Genomic DNA, 19017 nt, shown 5'->3' on the forward strand with positions numbered 1-19017 from the left:
TCATGAAGACAATCCCAGTTTAAGCACTACAGTCAGTTTCCAGGATTTCAGAAAATACCCAAGTCCAGAGAGCACCAGAGCAAAGAGAAAACCAAGTTGCCCTGACTCCCAAACAATCCTATCCATTGCATTCATTTATTCAATAAATATGTATATGTGTCTGGATGCCAGACATTTGTTTGCCACTGAAAGCACAATGGTAAGAACTCATCTATAGTCAAAATATTGTAATTCTTCACCGACTGACTTACTTCACTCAGCATAATACCCTCCAGTTCCATCCACGTTGAAGCAAATGGTGGGTATTTGTCGGTGAAGGACAAACATTATATGTTCTCATTCATTTGGGGAATATAAATAATAGTGAAAGGGAATATAAGGGAAGGGAGAAGAAATGTGTGGGAAATATCAGAAAGGGAGACAGAACGTAAAGACTCTGGGAAATGAACTAGGGGTGGTGGAAGGGGAGAAGGGCGGGGGGTGGGAGTGAATGGGTGACGGGCACGGGGGGTTATTCTGTATGTTAGTAAATTGAACACCAATAAAAAATAAATTAAAAAAAATATTGTAATTCACCAGCTTTGGGTTCACAATACAAAGAAGGAACCAACAAAGGATGTTCCATTTCCTAACTGCATCCTGCCTTTTGAAAGGACAATGGTAAGAACTCATCTATAATCAAAATATTGTAATTCACCAGCTTTGGGTTCACAATACAAAGAAGGAACAGACAACAAAGGACGTTCCATTTCCTAACTGCATCCTGCCTTTTCTAAGAGCACACTGACCTCACTTTTTTTTTTTTTTTAAGATTTTACTTATTTATTCATGAGAGACACAGAGAGAGAGGCAGAGACACAGGCAGAGGGAGAAGAGAAGCAGGCTCCCTGCAGGGATCCTGATGTAGGACAGATCCTACAATGGGATCATGACCTGAGCCAAAGGCCAAGCCAAAGCAGACGCTCAACCACTGAGCCACCCAGGCACTCCCTGATATGACCTCTTGAGGAATTTCTCCTTTCTGACTGACAGAGGAGAATGTCATGAGTCCCCACTGTCTCCTAGCTCGGGGGTGAGCATCTGACTCAAGCTAGGCTAAACAAAATTCCCAGCCCACTGAGTTTTGAGGAAAAGGACACAATAGATTGAAATCATTTCATTCCATGTAATAACTGCAACCTGGCCAGACTGTTTCTGCTACAAGAACACTTGTGAGCATGAAAAGAGATTAGAGGCTTGGAGGCACTGCCCTTCCAGTAACATCCACGATATCAGCTACAGTTTGACCCTCCCCACCTTTCCAGCTACCACCACCAGAGCCCCTCTGTCATCCCCTACTGATCCCTGGGTCCCAAGGGACATGGTCCCTCCTTGAGTCCCAAGACCCACCCATCTCCTGTCCTTAGGAAAACTGGCAGTCACAAAACCCACTGCCTTGATGCCATGACTCCCAGAAGATACTACAAAAAAAAAAAAAAAAAAAAAAAACCTCAATCTGATACAAACGTATTTCCACAGTCTAGGATCTTCAGTCTTACAACTGATTGTTGTCATGTGTCACTTACCATGTTAGATTTCATCCCCAAAAGTGCTCTTTCTTCTAATTCGATGTTGCTAGCATTATATATTGTTGCCCCGTTGCTAATATTATATATTGTTGCCCCAACTGTCAGCAGTTGTTGGACACATCTTCCTCCTTTACATTTGTTGCTCTGATCATTTTATGTATTTGTTTGAGACCCATCTCATGTAAGTAGCGTATGGCTGGGTTTGTGTGTAGTGTTCACTCTTTTTTGTCTTTCCATTGTGAAAATTTTCCCGTTTATATCTTTAAGGCACAAGTTTTTAAAAAATTAAGATAAAGTTGTCATGCATATATATTATGAACATGTGTCAAAGATTCACTTAACTTATTAATGATAAGACCAGATGATTAAAAAAAAGACCAGATTATAAAGCTGGTTCAAAGGAAGACATATGTCTACACACACACACACACACATACACACACACCTTTCAATGCCAGAATCAGATCACTAAGTAAGATGCAAAACTTGTTAATGTCCTACACAGCAATAAGACTATAAGCATTAGAGCTCTCTTCAGACAAAATTAATTTATTTTCATGACATCGGTTTTCTCTAGGTTAATATCCAACCTCTTGAAATCCAGTTTTTAATCAGTTGTAATTAGAAATGTAAGGGGCGCCTGGGTGGCTCAGTCAGTTAAGCAACTGCCTTTGGCTCAGGTCATGATCCCAGGGTTCTGAGATGGAACCCTGTATCGGGCTCCTTGCTCAGCTGGGAGCCTGCTTCTTCCTCTCCATCTGCCCACCTCTCCCCTCCTGCTTGTGCTCTCCCTCTCTCCCTCTCTCTGTCAAATAAATAAATAAAATCTTTTTTTAAAAATGTAAGAAATTTTATTTCTCCAGCAAGTCAAATAACCCCGAAAAGACACATAGTGTTAAAAAAACAATTACTCAAGACATTGGCTGAAAATAAGTAAGGCAAACTTAGGATAATCAAGATAATGTGGGGGGACCACTGCAATGAGGTTCTGCAGTGGGAGGGAGAGATTGGACCCCATTCCAATTCAAGGAGAAGTGGGAATTTGTAGCCAATAGCTGGAAAATGGCTAAGAGAAAACACTCAGTTTAAGGAAGGATCTGATTAAATTGACCTAACAGGATTCTTGCTGAAGGTAAGCCAGGGTGATAAGACATTGCTTGGGGATGGTGAAGGCTGAAGAAGCCCATCAGATGTTGACCACAATCAGGTATCAAGGAGGGGGATTCCAGTTATACTAACTTAGCAGGATTCTTGCTAAAATTGGACAATGCAAAGATGAACCCAGAAGCCCAAAATTTAGTGCCCACTTAAGAAAAGAGCTCAGAGGACCCTGAGTAGAGTTCAGTCAAGGAGAGATTATTTGTTGATAGTCATCTTTTTGCCTCATTTTCAAGTTTGAATAACTTAACAGCATTTATTATAGTTTGTGATTGTTTTATTAGGACTTAGTCTTTCCACCTTATTTTATATTTCTATTTACCTAATACTTACCTCTTTATTTTTTATTTCCTTTTCCTGAATTTTGCTAGATTGGTTTAATTTCCTTTGTCCATTTTTTTGTCCTAGTTGCCAGAAAATTTTTTATCCTATTGCTTTTGAATGCCTGTAACTTTATTCCTTTTTATATCCATCACTATCCCCATGGCCTGAAGGGTCAGTGCAAGCTCAGTGGAGGCAGCCTAGGTGTTACCCCACTTTGGTTATTGTATTACCCAGGATGGGTAATCCCACCCTTATCCCATCACCAAGCCTGGTCCCTAATAAGTCTGAGATGTGTGTTTTCCAGGGCTTTGTGGGGAAAACTAGTATTGGCTACTCCAAGCACCCCTCCTATTTTTGTAATTGAATGGATGGTTCTAGATCTCAGTTTCTCCAATTCAATCACAGAATTTAAATCTTTAAAAAAAAATTAAATCTTTGTGATTTTCCACAAATGTTTTTTTTTCTGCTGATCGGACCCTTCATGATTCTCCAACCACAAAATAAATTTTTTCTCATTTTTATATTCTGTAACTGCAAGGGAGATTTTGAGCAAGTGGTAGACAGATCTATTATATTCAACTTAAAAGTCCAATTATTCTTTGTTTCAATCAGCTGGGTTTCCATTTTGCTATTTTTGTGTGTTTGTTTTTCTGTAAGCCTACCCTCTTCCCATCCTCTGTCTTGTTCAGAACTCTGGGTATCAGCCAAGATAATTAGGACCTTGGGGGGTGGGAGGGAGGAGGATGGAGAAGGGAATGATCTGTGCTTTCTCTTTCACCAGTACAAGACAAATAGCCCTTAAATGTATATGCTGGTTAGGATGGGAGGGAGAGATAAAAGCCAGCCTAGTTTAACCCTATTTAGAATTCAAAGGAGCCAATTAAAGGAGGACCCAAATTAAGATGATGGATCAAACACATACATTCTATAACAATGCTGGTTGTTAAAAAAAAAAGAAAAAAGAAAAAAAAAGAAAAACCTAAAAGACAAAAAAAGATTTTTTAGAATATTATTTTACACACAAGGACAGAAATAACAGGGCAGGAAGCAGAGCAGCACAGTATTAGGTCAAGTGGTAACCAAGTGACCCATAGGAACTGGACCAAAGAGCTAATGGGAACAGAAAGCAGAGAGGGATTGGAATCTTACTGTATGGGATCAGAACTGTACATGTTGAAGGTATGAGGCAATGTCAGACAGTGGGCAGGAAAGATCCAAAGCTCATACCCATTATGAGCAAGACTGGGTGGTAGATGGGGGATGGGTCCCAGTCAGGGCGGGGTCCTGAGCCAGCAGGGAGAAGAGTAGAAGAGGGCCCATGAGAGACTTGAAGGTTTGACAACAAAGAAGAAAAAACGTAGGAAGAACCAAGCCTGAATTCATCAATTTCACAAATGCATCCAGAGCTAGCCCATTCCCATTAGTTGTCCAGGATTGGTTTCTCAGTGGTAGGATGAGAGAGGACATAGGGCTAGGGTTAGATGCCAAGGGGACAAACGAAGGCGGACAGGAAACTCCAGGGCAGAGTTCAAGGGACTCATCACCTGTGTATAACTAACCAGAAATCACAACACTTGATATGTAAATCTGGGTGGCTGAGCCTCTACAGGATAATAAAACCTGGCACTGGCACTGCTATTTTCTCTTTCACTCTTTCAAGTCAGAGAGTATCTGCAGCCTGAATGTCTTCTTGGAAACATGACAAGCATCTATATTTTCCCAAGCAGGTCCAAAATCTTGGGTCATGTTTATGGCACAAACATATGCACGTGTTTGGGCAAAGGACTTTGCTTCTCTCAGCACCTCTTTCTTCAGAGATGAGTGGAAACATACTCAGCTCCAAAACAGCAAGGAAGCAGGAATTTCTCAAGTAACCTCCTCTGTCTCCTTTCCGCTCAGCTATGGGGCCATCCTTACCCCTTAGGAATTCAGGATAGATGTCAGTTTGTGGCACTCTAGCTGGAAGACCGGCAATTGATCGGGTTCTAGGCACCACTGAATGTGGACTCCAGAATTTTGTCTTCACCTGTGGGATATCAGCTTAAAGCAAGTACAAATGACAGCCATCACAATCCTACGGAGGAGACAAGCTGAAATAAATAAAAACAATCACCTACCTTGGACTCTACTGTGATTGATGAGCTAGAAAAAATATTGAACCACGGACTTCAAGATGGATTATCAGACACAAATATTCCAGAGCCAGGTAAGGAAGCTGCCATCTCTTAAACCTTGGAAAGAGCAAAATTATGCCACGTGTCCCTGATAAGCTAGGTGTAAGTGAGGTGGACCTCTCCAAATACGCTGGTTAATTATGCCAAATAAAAAGTAAAAGTGGTGTTTCTTGAAAAGTTTGATGTGAAGAAAGAAGTAAGACAGTTTACCAATAGTTTTCAGAACGACTTACAGGTGGGCCTTCAGTGTCTCTCTCATTTTCACTCTCCCTTTCTCTCTCTCTCTCTCTCTCTCTCTCTCTCTCTTCTCCACAAGCAGTTTAGAATTTATTCTTAGAATCTAACTTTGCTGGGGGCCAAATGGGAAATAGCTTCAATGATGAGTTTGTTGGAATGCTCCCCCCAAATTTCTATTTCCAACACTCTTATGTACAAAGAACCTCTGACTAGTTTATTGACACTTTGCCTTTCCTCAGTAAAATTAGTATTATGCATGTACAATGTCTGACACTTTGTAAGTGCTCAATAAATGTCAAGTACAATGATTTGTATTGCTTATATCTCTGCAAAGAAAATCACTCTATCCTCTTTAGGATCTATGTTGACTATGTCCTCAGTCAACTATTTTGCACACTAACTGTCCACTTGCCAATTCCTCTCTTCTCTCTACCTCCAAGATTCCTGCCTTTCCTCATCGTCTGGTAAGATTCGTTGTTGATTTTGCTATTAAAGACAATAGCACAACTCTTAGTGACAGAATCAAGGAAATTTACCCCTACCCTTCAGAATTACAGTTACAATTTCTCTTGTTAAACTTACTATTTGTAGCGGTATTAGTCCTTGGTCTATCGTAGTTTATTAGCTCTGATCCATTATTGTTTTTCAACTATTCATTGTTAGGGTTTTTTTTTTTAATTCATTCTGCAAGTGTTTGTTGAACATTTGCCAAGTAAAGATGCAGACTGGACTTTCCAAATACAAGACAATGAAACATCAAACAATTAACAATCCAGTAGGGTGGAAAGAATCTGACAGCAGATAAGAAAAATTAGGGGTTGGTTCAAGATCTGCCTCTATGCTCTGCAAAGTGGAGTCACTCGCTGGGGGATAATCTCAGAGAAAGTCTCTTGATTTGAATTTTGAAAGAACTCATTGTTCACAAGCTAATGCAGGTGAGCAAAGGTGTTTCCAAGCAGAGAGAGAGCTTTATAAGAGCTGGAAGCCATAGAAGAACTGTAAGGAATTGAGGATGGTGGGAGGAATGTATGCTCTGGTGGAGATGCAAGGTTAAGAGGGAAACAAGACTGCATTTAATGAAGCTGCACTTAAAATGAGATCTTCAGTATCCTTGATGGGGTTATTGTGGAAACACCATGGCACGCCATGATTCCCCGGCAGCTCCAAAAACAGTGTGCACTTGGTTCAACTCATTGAACATGGTGCATACCCGTCTGACAACAGACAATTGACTATAAGGTGTACTTTTTACTCTATTGATCTTTGTTTTAGGGGTGTCCAGGTGGCTCAATCTGTTGAACGTCCAGCTCTTAGTTTCATCTGGGGTCCTGGTCTCGGTGTCTCAGGGTCATGGGATTGAGCCCTGCTTCAGGCTCCATACTCAGTGCTCAGCACAGAGTCCTCCCTCTGCCCCTCCCTCTGCTAGCACTCTCGAAAGAAAGAAAGAAGAAAGAAAGAAAGAAAGAAAGAAAGAAAGAAAGAAAGAAAGAAAAAGAAAGAAGAAGAAAAAGAAAGAAAGAAGAGAGAAAGAAAGAAGAAAGAAAGAAAGAAAGAAAGAAAGAAAGAAAGAAAGAAAGAAAATCTCTATTGATCTTTGCACATGTCATCTATAGCTTAATGTCAAAATACATTTCAAAAAGTGAAACATGGGCCTTGATATGATATATAATGTATATCAGATGTTTTTTGAAACAACATCATGGCAAAGGAGAGGTTCAAATAGGAAGACATTCTTTAATTATTCTTAACTGAGAGAAACTAGAATCCCATAATTACACTTGAATGAAGTTCATCATTTGCAACAACCCCCCATGCCAAGAGAAGGCATAAAAGAGTGCAGGTTTTAAAACTTGTTAGTTTTCTTTGTAATTCACGTTCAGCCTACTTTCCAATGAGTAAATGAGTGAATAAATAAATACCCATCCATATAATATGGTAGATTGCTAAAGAAGGGGACCATCGGGCCACAGACACAAGAAGTACATCCTCTTCAGGATTTTAGATCTCATTTAAGGAAATAATCTCTGTCAGGGAAGTCCTGGGCTTTCCACACCTGCTGGGAAACAGAGTGAAGCTTCAGCAGCTGACCCAGAGCTCGGTTCCCCTTCAGTGAGGAGGGTTTTTGCCCAGTGACACAATGAGGAGCTATCACTGTGGTGGACGTTCGGAGCAGGAACCAAGGTGGAGCTCAAACGTGAGTAAAATCCAAACCTTCCCTCCTCACTTGTCTGTGTCTTTCCATCCCCGTACCTGTGATCTATATAAGTGGGCGCTTTGAGCCAGGCTCCGACATCTTCCAGAACAGTGGATGTAAACAAACGTGAAAATTGGTCTCCCATTTTCTGTGAAGAACAAGACTCAGTCGATGAGTGAGAATAACTTGTCTAAGCGATAGTTTCAGAATTGTACTGGCAAGCATAAGTATATGTTCGAAAGAGAGCCTTGCTCAATTGTCAGAAAAGGAAACTCCGTTTTTGTACAGGAGGGAAGTTAGGAGGAACTATTGTGTTTATACTTTCAGCCAGGGAACCAAGCTGGAGATAAAACGTAAGTATTTTTTTTGCCAATTCTTCACTGTTTCTGTCTAATGGGTTTGCTTACCCCCCCCTTTCATGTGTTCTAATTAGTTACATGTTAGGGATAAAACAAATTTCATTTCCAGATTAAGTACAGAGGAGGGAAATTATTCCACTGGAGACTAGCTGAGAACTAATTGTTAAGATTTCCAAATCAAAATTTAGGGTAAATGGGGAGAGAAGTTTGCTACCTTTTCAAGGCAGGTTTTTGTAGAGATAGAGGTTAAGGTAAATCACTGTGGTTCACTTTTGGCCAAGGGACCAAACTGGAGATCAAACGTAAGTACACATTTGCTCATTTATTTGTGAGGTTTCTGTCCTGTTGTATCACTTGTTCAAGTTTGTGACATTTTGGTAAAATGAGCCATTCTTGGTGACCCAAAATAGTAGAAAATCAGAAAATAGCCAACTTTTCAGCTAAGCAAAGACACAAACTGTTGAGTTTGTGATGAGAATAGGCTTTGTATTAGAGAATGGGAAATAGCTGGATTTTTCTCTGAATTGGCCTTTCTTCTACGATTGGAGTCAGAAGGAGTATTTTTGTTAAGGTTAAGTGTCAGAGCCATCACTGTGGCTTACGTTCGGCCAAGGGACCAAGGTGGAGATCAAACGTAAGTACACTTTTCGAGTCTTTTTCTTGTAGAGTTGTGAAATTTGGGGGTTTTCATGTGTGGGATGTGAGATGAGATCAATTCCGAAGAGAATAGGATCCTTCCGAAAATCAGATGAGTAAGGTACTGAAAATCAGTTTGTCTCAAGGAAGAGCAAAGAGCTAGCTGGTTGACGTGGCATCTAAATGGCCAGATTTTCTCTCTATCCATCAATCTAATGAGCTTAGCAGCAAATAGAGGTTTTTGCTGATGGGAAATTAGTTAAGCTAATACAGTGGATCACCTTTGGCAAAGGGACACATCTGGAGATTAAACGTAAGTAATTTTTTCTCTGTTGCTTGTTGAGAGTTGGGTCTAAATGCCAACTGATTTTTAGGGCCTTAGGTATGAATTTTGTGCAGCTGGATACATGAGACTCAATTTCAGATTTATCGTCAATTTTTTATCGTTAAACTCAGTTGCAAAAATGGATTTGTAGACTAGTTAATTTAATTAATTTAATCTAAATTGCATGATTCAAGGGGGGGAAACTTAGTTTAGATGAAAAAGAATCTTTGGAGCTAAAGAGAAAAAGCAATTTAATTTTCATTGAGTTTTGCCAAATGTTATATTGATTTCTGCCCATTGCATATGACACAGGAGAGAAATTTATTTCTTAGTCTATTTTCTCTCCTCTGATAAATTATAAGATAACAAAGTCAACAGAATGCATGCATGAAAAGCCAGTAAGAAGTTAGAAAAGTATACTGTTTGCCATGAAAAAGATACAGCTTGAGAACCATCAGCAATGTAATCTTTAATGTCTAAAATGAGTGATAAACTGTCAATATTCAGAAATTCTACAGAGAATTTCTGTAGAATTCTATAGATGCCGCCTTTTAAAAAATCCAGTTTCTACATTAGACCAAACATGAAATGATTTCTTATCATAATGGTGAAAAAGACAGTTGTTGCCAAAATCTCAGTTGTTAAGAAATTTGTTTAAATGAAAGAAAATATAATAATTGCATGTTTTAAATGCCCAGTGACTTATAGAAAAATACTAAATAGTTGAATGTGTTCTTTTATTTCCCTCGTTATTACTTGGCCATTTTTTCATACCGCCAAAGAGGCCACGGCATGGCTATGTGACCTGTAGACCTCATGGCGATCTTTTGTCAGGACTGAATGACTTTCGTGACCTTGGCCATAGCGCCCATGTGGCGGTGTGCCTAACGACTAAAGGCCACGGCCATGCCACGTTAGCCTGTTCCACTCTGCTGTGGCGGTTTTCTCGACACAGTGATACAAATAATGGCACTAACAGAAAAGAATAGAAATGTGGTGGCCACTGAGCTAACATGGAAAGAAAGGGGGAAAGAAGTCTGATGTATTAGAGATTTCAGAAATAAAATTCACATTCATTATTATAGCCTCTTAATGAAAATTTTTTATAAAAAACTTAAAGCTACTTTTTTTAATGACGTGTAACTATTTCAAAATCCTCTCCTCATATGTATTTAAATAACAAAAGCTCAATCCAAAAGAAAGAAGGATATGTAACTCCTGCAGGGTAAAATCCTTTCCAGCAAAAATCTGATTTAAGGCCATCTGTCCACAGCAGTTTTGATCAACTTTTTACTGAGTTCACATTAAACGCCATTAGCGAAAAGATAATTCTTTTTTAATTTTCAAAAATGTAATGGCTTGGGAAGGATTATATTTAAGTTGTACAAAATATCTAATCATAGACTAATACCATTAATAAAAACTTAATATAAATGGATTTTCCAATACCTTCCTTCTGTGATAGAAAAATTTTAATCTGGTTATTCTAATCCCATACTCTCTAAAATAGGTTAGTAATGTTTTTGTTGTTTACTTCAGCTGATTTCAAAAGTGATGCTTAAGAAAGATTATTTTTGGTCTGCAACAATTAAATAGGATTTTTTAGGGCTGTTTTAAAACTCTGAAAACTCTCTTAGAGCTATTTAAACTATGTAAGGATCTTAAACTATTTTAAAACTACCTTAGAGCCTTTTGAAAATTCTTACAAATTTTAAAAGCGAATAAAGTGTCTTGTAAGAATTTTGATATCAAATGTGCTAATTGTTTAATGTTTTAAGGCAGGCTGGATATTTTAAAGGTGTCAAGGATTTGCCCAGATAGGAGTATCTTCATAGAGTATGCTCCCTCCTTTTTTCATAGAATTCACATAAGCTTGCTGCCAAAGCTATTCTATAAAATTCTCTGAAAAAATTAGTGATGAAGGTTAAAAGAGAAAAACCTATAAAAACTTAAAAAGTTCAGTATCTTAGGTTGAACTGCTCAGTTAATGGAGGTTAGCTTTATAAAAAAACTGTTCACTTATGTGCTATATTCTTCCAGCAAAGGATTCTTGATTTGTTATTGTAGCTCTTGCTCTCCCACCAGAGAGCCTGACTGCCCACGGTGGGGATTTCCAGGAGGCCATCTGACAGCTGTTCATGGTCAGAACTGAAGCTAGGCAGTTCCTCCATAGGCAGGTGGCCAAAATTACAGTTGACCCCCTTGGTCTGGTCTACTATAGTCCCATATGATGTCAGCCATCAGGCCAGGGCTCTTTCTTCCAGGCCTTTGTGAGAGGTGGGAGAGGTGCCGGCCTGATCACAGAGGGTGACAGGGCTGCACCCCAACCCAAGCACAGACTCAGGGCTTAGAATCACACTATCGGGTGGGGCTGGCCCTGATACATTCAAAGAAAACCCAGGAAAGAAGAGGCGGCCTGCCACCACTGCACAGTTCTGGGAGAGGCATGGGGGAAATGATCTGTGTAAAGGGGTCCAAGACCTAGTCTTAATTCTAAATCCTGAGGGCGGTCAGATGAAATGGCCTTTGTTTCTTTGCCTGAAACACTTGTGTTTACTGCAGGAGGCAGTAAGGTGAGGTCAGAAGAGCAAAAAGTCCTTTAAATGGCTGCAAAGATTGAAACAAAAACTTTGTTAAGACGTGGGAACTCGAGAGAAACTCAAGATTGTGGAGATTATAAATCTGTTTCTTGGCCTCCCTCATTGCCACACAGAATAAGCTGCTCTGTCTGTCCTTTCCGGGCCCTGGGGTTGCCCACAAACAGTACACCCAAGTGGAGAACTTCCCTGTTACTTAACGACCATTCTGTGTGCTTCCTTCTGCAGGGAATGATGCCCAGCCAGCCGTCTATTTGTTCCAACCATCTCCAGACCAGTTACACACAGGAAGTGCCTCTGTTGTGTGTTTGCTGAATAGCTTCTACCCCAAAGACATCAATGTCAAGTGGAAAGTGGATGGTGTCATCCAAGACACAGGCATCCAGGAAAGTGTCACAGAGCAGGACAAGGACAGTACCTACAGCCTCAGCAGCACCCTGACGATGTCCAGTACTGAGTACCTAAGTCATGAGTTGTACTCCTGTGAGATCACTCACAAGAGCCTGCCCTCCACCCTCATCAAGAGCTTCCAAAGGAGCGAGTGTCAGAGAGTGGACTAACAGGCCCCACCACCTGCCCCTCAGGCCTAGCCTTCCTGTCTCCTAGCTCAGGCCTTGGGCCCTTTCCCCATCAGAGACCCACCTCTGTTGCAGGCACCACCCTTCTCCCCACCTCCCCCTCTTGGGCTTTAACAATGCTAATGGTATCTGGGGGAAAAGGAATAAATAAAGTGAATTGTTGCACCTGTGCTATCCCTCTTCTTCCTGATTTAATGATTGTTATACATTGGGGTTTTTTTTTTTCCAATTACTCAACTTATCTTCTACAGAACTAAATGTTGAGTTTATCCAGTTTATCCAGTTGAACTTACCAGGAGAATTTACCAAAAGCAAACTTTTCCAAAAGAAACATCTCTAAAAAAAAAAAGAAAAGAAAAAAAAAAGAAAGAAAGAAAGACAGAAACATCTCTCAAGAGTCATTCACTCTAATATTATATAAAATAGCAAGACAATGGAAATGATCTAAATGAACAAGCAATAAGGAAATGTTAAAGTCCATTATGGCCCTTCAACTTAATGGAACATGATCTGTCTCCCAAAGACCACAGTGAACGCTTTCCACAACCTAATTTAAATCTTATTACACTACAAAGTTAAAAATGTTCATTAAAATGTTGGGCAAGTTCTAGAAAGCTGAGAGAGATTCATACAGTATAACCTAGCAATCCCACTCTTAGATAACTGCGTTTCTGTCCAAAAAACCTATACAAAAATTTTCAAAGCTCCTTCATTTAGAAAAACCAAATACAAAAAATAATCCACATGCCCACCAATAATAAGAATGGGTCACTAAGCTGTAGTATGTTTACACGCTGAAATACTATTACAGAAGGAGAATTTTAAAATTATAACTATACCCAGTGGCATAGATGAATCTTATAAACATGAAAATAAGCAAAAAACAAAAAACACAAAAAGATATATTCTTTGTATTTTCATTTATATAAAGTTCAAAACCAGTTAAAAATACAATTAGAAAATGAGATGGGGATTACTTCTGAGCATGGGGTGAGGTAATGCCTAGCAGGAGCCTGGAAGGGGCTTCTGGAGTTTTGTTAAGAAACGTGTGCCACGTTGTGAAAATCTGTTGGGGCACCTGGGTGGCTCAGCGGTTGGGCGTCTGCTTTTGGTTCGGGGCATGGTCTCTGAGTACCGGGATGGAGTCCCACATCGGACTCCCCTCAAGGAGCCTGCTTCTCCCTCTGCCTGTGTCTCTGACTGCCTCCCTGCATCTCTCATGAACAAATGAATAAAATCTTTTTTTAAAAAAATTGTCAAGCTGTACAATTATATTATAATCTGCACACTGTTCAGGATATATATATAACCCTTAAAAATAAGTTCACATCAAGAAATATATTATACTCAGTTTACAGATAAGAGAGGCTAAGAGCAGGGCTCCACTGCTGGTCAATAGTGGGCCCAGGTTCAAATTCCCACCTGCCTAACTCTGCTCTCCAGAAACCTATATAATTCTGGCTTCCAGTGATCATGGTGCTGCACAGAACAAAGGGTCAAACATGCCATCTTCCTGAGACCTCTCTTCTTTTCATGTGCTCTGCCTGGAAGGTGCCATTCAGCCTAGGAAACTGTACTGAGGAAGGAAGGGGGGGTTGTTATAAAAGTGAACAAGGGGCAGCCCCAGCGGCACAGCGGTTTAGCACCCGCCTGCAGCCCGGGGTGTGATCCTGGAGTCCCGGGATCAAGTCCCACGTCGGGCTTCCTGCATGGAGCCTGCTTCTTCCTCTGCCTGTGTCTCTGCCCCTCTCTCTCTGAATAAATAAATATTTAAATAAATAAATAAATAAGTAAATAAATAAATAAATAAAAATAAAAGTGAACAAGGTGCGACCTAATGTTTTACCAAACTAAATCAGTGGCCACTCTGGACCTGAAGCTGAATCTCAGAGACAGAAGCCAGGGACTCTGTGCTCTCTCCCCACTGGGTGAGCACAGGTGAGTTAGCACTAAGGATCAAGTCAGCTGTTACCATGAGCCTGGCCAGATGCAGTGAACAAACTATTATGCTATTTTCCCACAGCATTGTTTGTCTATAATTGCCTGGGAAAATATGCTCACAAGTTATAACAGAAAGTTATTTGACTTTTGGGCCTCGGTTTTCTTATCTGAAAGTCTTAGTTGTAAGACTGCTATAAAAAATTAAATGAAATAATTCATGTGAAGTGCTAAACAGCCATCATAGTGTATATCAAGGGAGGTGTAAGCATTAGTCACCATCATAAAAGTAGCTGCATTTGGCTACTATTTGATTTCCTTCAAGGAGTCCCTTCAACTTATTCTCCAGTCATAATTCTTTTAGCCCCTTTCTCCAGTTGGAGTGCTTTGGTACCTTTGTTGAAAAACAACTGACCACAAAGTTGCGTCTATTTCTAAGATCTCTATTCCATTCCATGATCTATTATTCATCCATCCTTATACCAATAGACACTGCCTTGCTTACAGAAGCCTTAGAAGCTCCATTTTGGTGTGCTAAGTCTGAGATGCATAGAAGACAAAAGCAGAGATGATAGGTGGACAACTGGATATAAGATCCTGTAATGTAGAAGAGAGAGGTCAGCACTAGAGGCATAAATGTAGTGTCATCATCATACAGATGGTGTTAAAAGCTATCAGACGTGAGACAGTACCTGGCAAGCAAGTGGGGATAGAGAAATCCAGGCACTGATCTGGGAGGCCCTCCAACATTAAGAAATTAGTGAGATGAGGAAGAATCAGAAAAGAAAACTGAAAAGGATTGGCTAGGGAAGGAGGAAGATCAAGAAAGTGGTGTTGTCCTAGAATCCAAGAGAGGAAATGTTACAAGGAGGAGAAACTGATCAGTTATCAACTGTGTCAACTGGAATGAATATGAACCTTTGGATTTAGAGATGTGGGGGTCATTAGTGAACTCAATAAACCAGTGTCTATGGAATGGGAGAGGCAAAAGTCTGATCAGAATGGTTCAAAAGAAAATGGGAGTAAGGAAATTGGAAACTGTGTGCATAGCAAATTCTTTGGAGGAAATAGTTAGAAAAAGGCAGTATCTGGAAGAAGAGAAATGACAACCTTTTTGAATGCTAATGAAAATAATCCAGTACAGTGGAAAATCTGATGCTGCAGGAGAGACAAGAGAAAAATTCTAGAGTGATGTCCTTGAGTAGGTGAGATGGGGTAGAGCACAGGTGGAGGTGCTGCCTCTCACTAGGAACATGGGTGGTTCGCCTAGGGACAGAAGAGAAGACAGTGTCCATGTGGACTAATGCAGAGAGGTCCTCAGACAGGCCGGGAATGACTTCTCCAATAAATGCGTAGAATTTAGATTGTGCAGCTTTAGCAATTCAGGAAGACTTTGTGGACTGAAGTACATAAGTAAAAGCTCTGGGCAGGGAGAAGCTAAAAGAAGATGGAGAAAAAGTGAAATTCACAAGGGAGTCAATCCCCTTACTATCTGCCTCTTCCTCTCCCCAGGCTCCATGTGGCAACTCCTTCCCTGAATTCTTAGAGACTGCTGGCATGGGAAAGACCCCCATGGATGTCCCTCCTCTTAGCTCCTCTTAGCCTTTCTACCCCTCCATTTACCTATCAATATCTTCTCAGGATTTGAATAGCTCTTACTACCCCTAAGGTATGGTTACTTGTCTCTTAAGAGAAGGTTCTACCTTCTAACTCTAGAACATTCTGTATCCCAGAATGCAGCAAGATTCTCTGCATAGAGGAAGAAAGGGATGACGGTAATGACAGGCACATGGAGCAGAGGAGGCAGAGAGGAGGGTACTGCCGTAGTACCCATCACCTGTATAACTACCTTGATTCTTACCCAACATACTGAGGTATGTATTACCCTTGCCTCATGGATGAGGAAACAGGCTAAGAAAGGTTATGTAGTGTGCTTAGAATTACAGAGCTCATAAGATGTAGGACTTTAACTTAAACCAGGGTTATCAAGCCCAAACCACCATGTCTTTCTCATAGTTTACACATGGCAGATTCTGTGCAGGTTTTCAATAATTGTCATAGTAACAGTTAGGCCTCAATCAACTCTAAAACTAACAAAAAGATTGGACTGGATGGTGAATGAAGGTCTTCCCTCTCTGTGAGTCTTTCTCAGGAAAATATACAAGCTTTAATTTCACCACAAGCTCGAAGAACAAATAAGGAACAACCTCCAAACTATGACACCATAATAAAACATGGATGGTCAAGGTAGGAAACAAAAAGTACAAAGAGGGATCCCTGGGTGGCGCAGCAGTTTAGCGCCTGCCTTTGGCCCAGGGCGCGATCCTGGAGACCCGGCATCGAATCCCACGTCGGGCTCCGGGTGCATGGAGCCTGCTTCTCCCTCTGCCTGTATCTCTGCCTTCAATTTCTCTCTCTCTCTCTCATAAATAAATAAAATCTTAAAAAAAAAAAAAGTACAAAGAGAAGACCTTTACTATACTCCTGTTGGCTCAACAAATGCCAGCTTGTACCAGGTTTTCACTTTATAATAATGCAATGCCTATAATGTCTCTACACTGACAGAGATTGTGTCACTGAATCTTCCAACAACTCCACGGGCAGTCTGTGTGATAAGGAAACTAAGACTTAGTGTAAATACTGTGCCCAAGGCCACACAATCAGGAAATACCAAAATTCAGGCCTCAAATTCAGGCAGCCTGATTAAGAGCCCAAATTGTAAAACACAGTGTGGTCCCTTCTTAACTGCTATTCATAGCTGCCATTCTCAGGGACCAAGCATCACTGAGTCTATCGCTTCTCGGCCTTTTGGCTAAGATCAAGTACAATAATCACTGAGTCTTCAGGAAAGAACTTGGAAGTCAGGTCAGGAGATTGAAGAGCAGAGGCTGGATGGCATGGCCCGGTCACCTGGAAATAGACTGAGATTTAAGGCCAGAGTTCTTCCCATCTGTTAGCAGATGGAACAACAAGCTAATTACAGACATCTCAGGAGAGAAATCCATGGTGGTCTGCAAAAATGGAGAGTCAGCCAAGCCTAAAACAACTAGGAGTATTGGTCTAGTTTGGAAAAATAACTCCTGAACCAAAGGTCCCCCTTAGTGCCCCAACATCTTCCACCATCCCAGTGCTCAGGCCCCAGCCATGCCTTCCACCCATCCCCACCCCAGGTGGGTTAGTATCGAGTTTCATGGTGACTGGCCTAAGAAGATTAAAAAAGTAATGCCACCTTTTGAGGGAGAGTCCCAGGGACCAAGATAGCAACTGTCATGGCAACGGTCACACTGCTATGGTCAAGGAGAAGACCTTTTGGGGAACTGAAAATCGAACCTTGAGCACATCTGTTGGTTTCACTCCCATCCTCCTCCAACAGGCTGGGTGGTACCCTCCACACCCTTCCAGCAGTTTCTATGGACCCCTGCACCTGGGTCCTCACAGTGCCTGGCGATGTCTGTGTCCAGCACTGGGCTAGAAGTAACACTGACTTTAACTTTGCTTGATACCTTTCCACCTAAACCCACTGCCCCATTGCCAATCCTAGGGCCCATCTCCCCCTGGAAAACCTCAGCCCGGAATAGGCAGCACCATCTCAGAGGTCTGATATGATGATAGGACCTACACAGGCTACATGTAAGAAAGACATTGTAAGCAAGCCAGTTGTTCCCAAGTGACAGTGTTAGCAGCTTGCCTTCCTACACCATGCAATCCTAACAACTACAGCAAAACTTGTTTATATGATTGGATGTTTGGAAGCCCACCCTCATTCATTCCATAGACATTGATTAGCATCTTTATGTACATGGCTCTGTACTATGTTCTGCAGATAACACAGTGAACAAGAGAGAGCCCTCAGTCTCAAGGAGCTCCCAGCCTAATGTGGAAACAAGTTAGCAGAAATTGCAACACAGAGCAATGGGATAGACTGTGGGGTATCTCAGAACTCTATGGAACCACACAGGACATGCACATAACATGTGCTGAAGATTGGAGAAGGTACATGCCTTCACCCCCTGCCCAAACATTAACCAACCTAGAACTTGCTGACACCAAGGGTGTCCTCATAAATCACTCTAGTGTTCCAGCCCTCTGACTGGGAAGCCATAGGTTGCATTAATGAGCTCTGACATGGGTTCTCATCACTTGCAATTTATGTTGGAAGTAGGATCCTTTTGGTCTCTGGTTCTTTGTCTATAATAAAGTAACAGTAACAAAACTTCTGTCTTTGCATCACTATGAACATAAAATAAAACACTGTCCATAATCTACTTAGTACAAAGTATGCCACAGAGTCTGTGCTCAATCTGACCTCTTCTAATTCTCCTTTTTTAAAAGATTGTGTTTATTCATTTGAGAAAGACAGAGAGAATGAGCAGGGAGAAGGAAGCAGAGGGAGAAGCAGACTCCCCACCAAGCAGGGAACCCCACGTGGGGCTCTATCCCAGGACCCTGGGATCATGACCTGAGCTGAGGGCAGATGCTTAACCAACTGAGCCACCCAGATTCCCCTGACCTCTTCTGCCTTCCTACCCACTTGGTTTAAGAGCAAGCAGGTGAAGCCTCATTTACTGAATTATTTGTTGCCCTTCACTGTGCAAAAATACAAACATCAAAGAAAAAACTAAAGATAGAGGAGAATAAGAAAATAGATAGGGATCCCTGGATAGCTCCATGGTTTAGCACCTGCCTTTGGCTCAGGGCATGATCCTGAAGTCCCAGGATCGAGTCCCACATTGGGCTCCCTGCATGGAACCTGCTTCTCCCTCTGCCTGTGTCTCTGCCTGTCTCTCTCTCTCTCTCTCTCTCTCTCTCTCTGTGTGTGTGTGTGTGTCTCATAAATAAATAAATAAAATATTTTAAAAATAAAAGAAAATACATAGATAAATAACCTGGGAATCAGGATATATTCAATCCAGTCTCCTACAACTTCTG

At 41.0% G+C, this 19017-nt stretch overlaps 3 long non-coding RNA genes and 1 gene segment (V, D, J or C); 2 read left to right on the plus strand and 2 right to left on the minus strand.

Annotated features, from left to right (window-relative positions):
- Positions 1-12315, plus strand: part of LOC112664368 (Ig kappa chain V-III region MOPC 321-like) — a 63316-nt gene extending 51001 nt beyond the window's left edge. The window contains 2 exon segments of the V gene segment in view: positions 7618-7655; positions 11801-12315. Of these exon segments, the coding sequence occupies positions 7618-7655; positions 11801-12132 (370 nt within the window).
- LOC112664370 (uncharacterized) overlaps positions 1-19017 on the minus strand; it is a 77651-nt gene that overhangs the window by 38151 nt on the left and 20483 nt on the right. The gene's annotated exons all lie outside the window — the stretch shown is intronic.
- LOC112664375 (uncharacterized) lies at positions 13098-15787 on the minus strand. The gene is made up of 3 exons (XR_003139669.3): positions 15712-15787; positions 15199-15525; positions 13098-14685 (listed from the first exon to the last, which is right to left on the minus strand). It is a non-coding gene; the product is annotated as an uncharacterized LOC112664375 (long non-coding RNA).
- The window catches only part of LOC112664369 (uncharacterized), a 53879-nt gene continuing 50692 nt past the window's right edge, over positions 15831-19017 (plus strand). For both annotated transcript variants that reach the window (XR_003139662.3, XR_007403204.1), the window contains exon 1: positions 15831-15962. This is a non-coding gene — a long non-coding RNA (uncharacterized LOC112664369). The remainder of the gene's footprint in view (positions 15963-19017) is intronic.

This window comes from Canis lupus, chromosome 17 (assembly GCF_003254725.2).
Source record: "Canis lupus dingo isolate Sandy chromosome 17, ASM325472v2, whole genome shotgun sequence".
NCBI classification, from domain to species: Eukaryota; Metazoa; Chordata; class Mammalia; order Carnivora; family Canidae; genus Canis; species Canis lupus.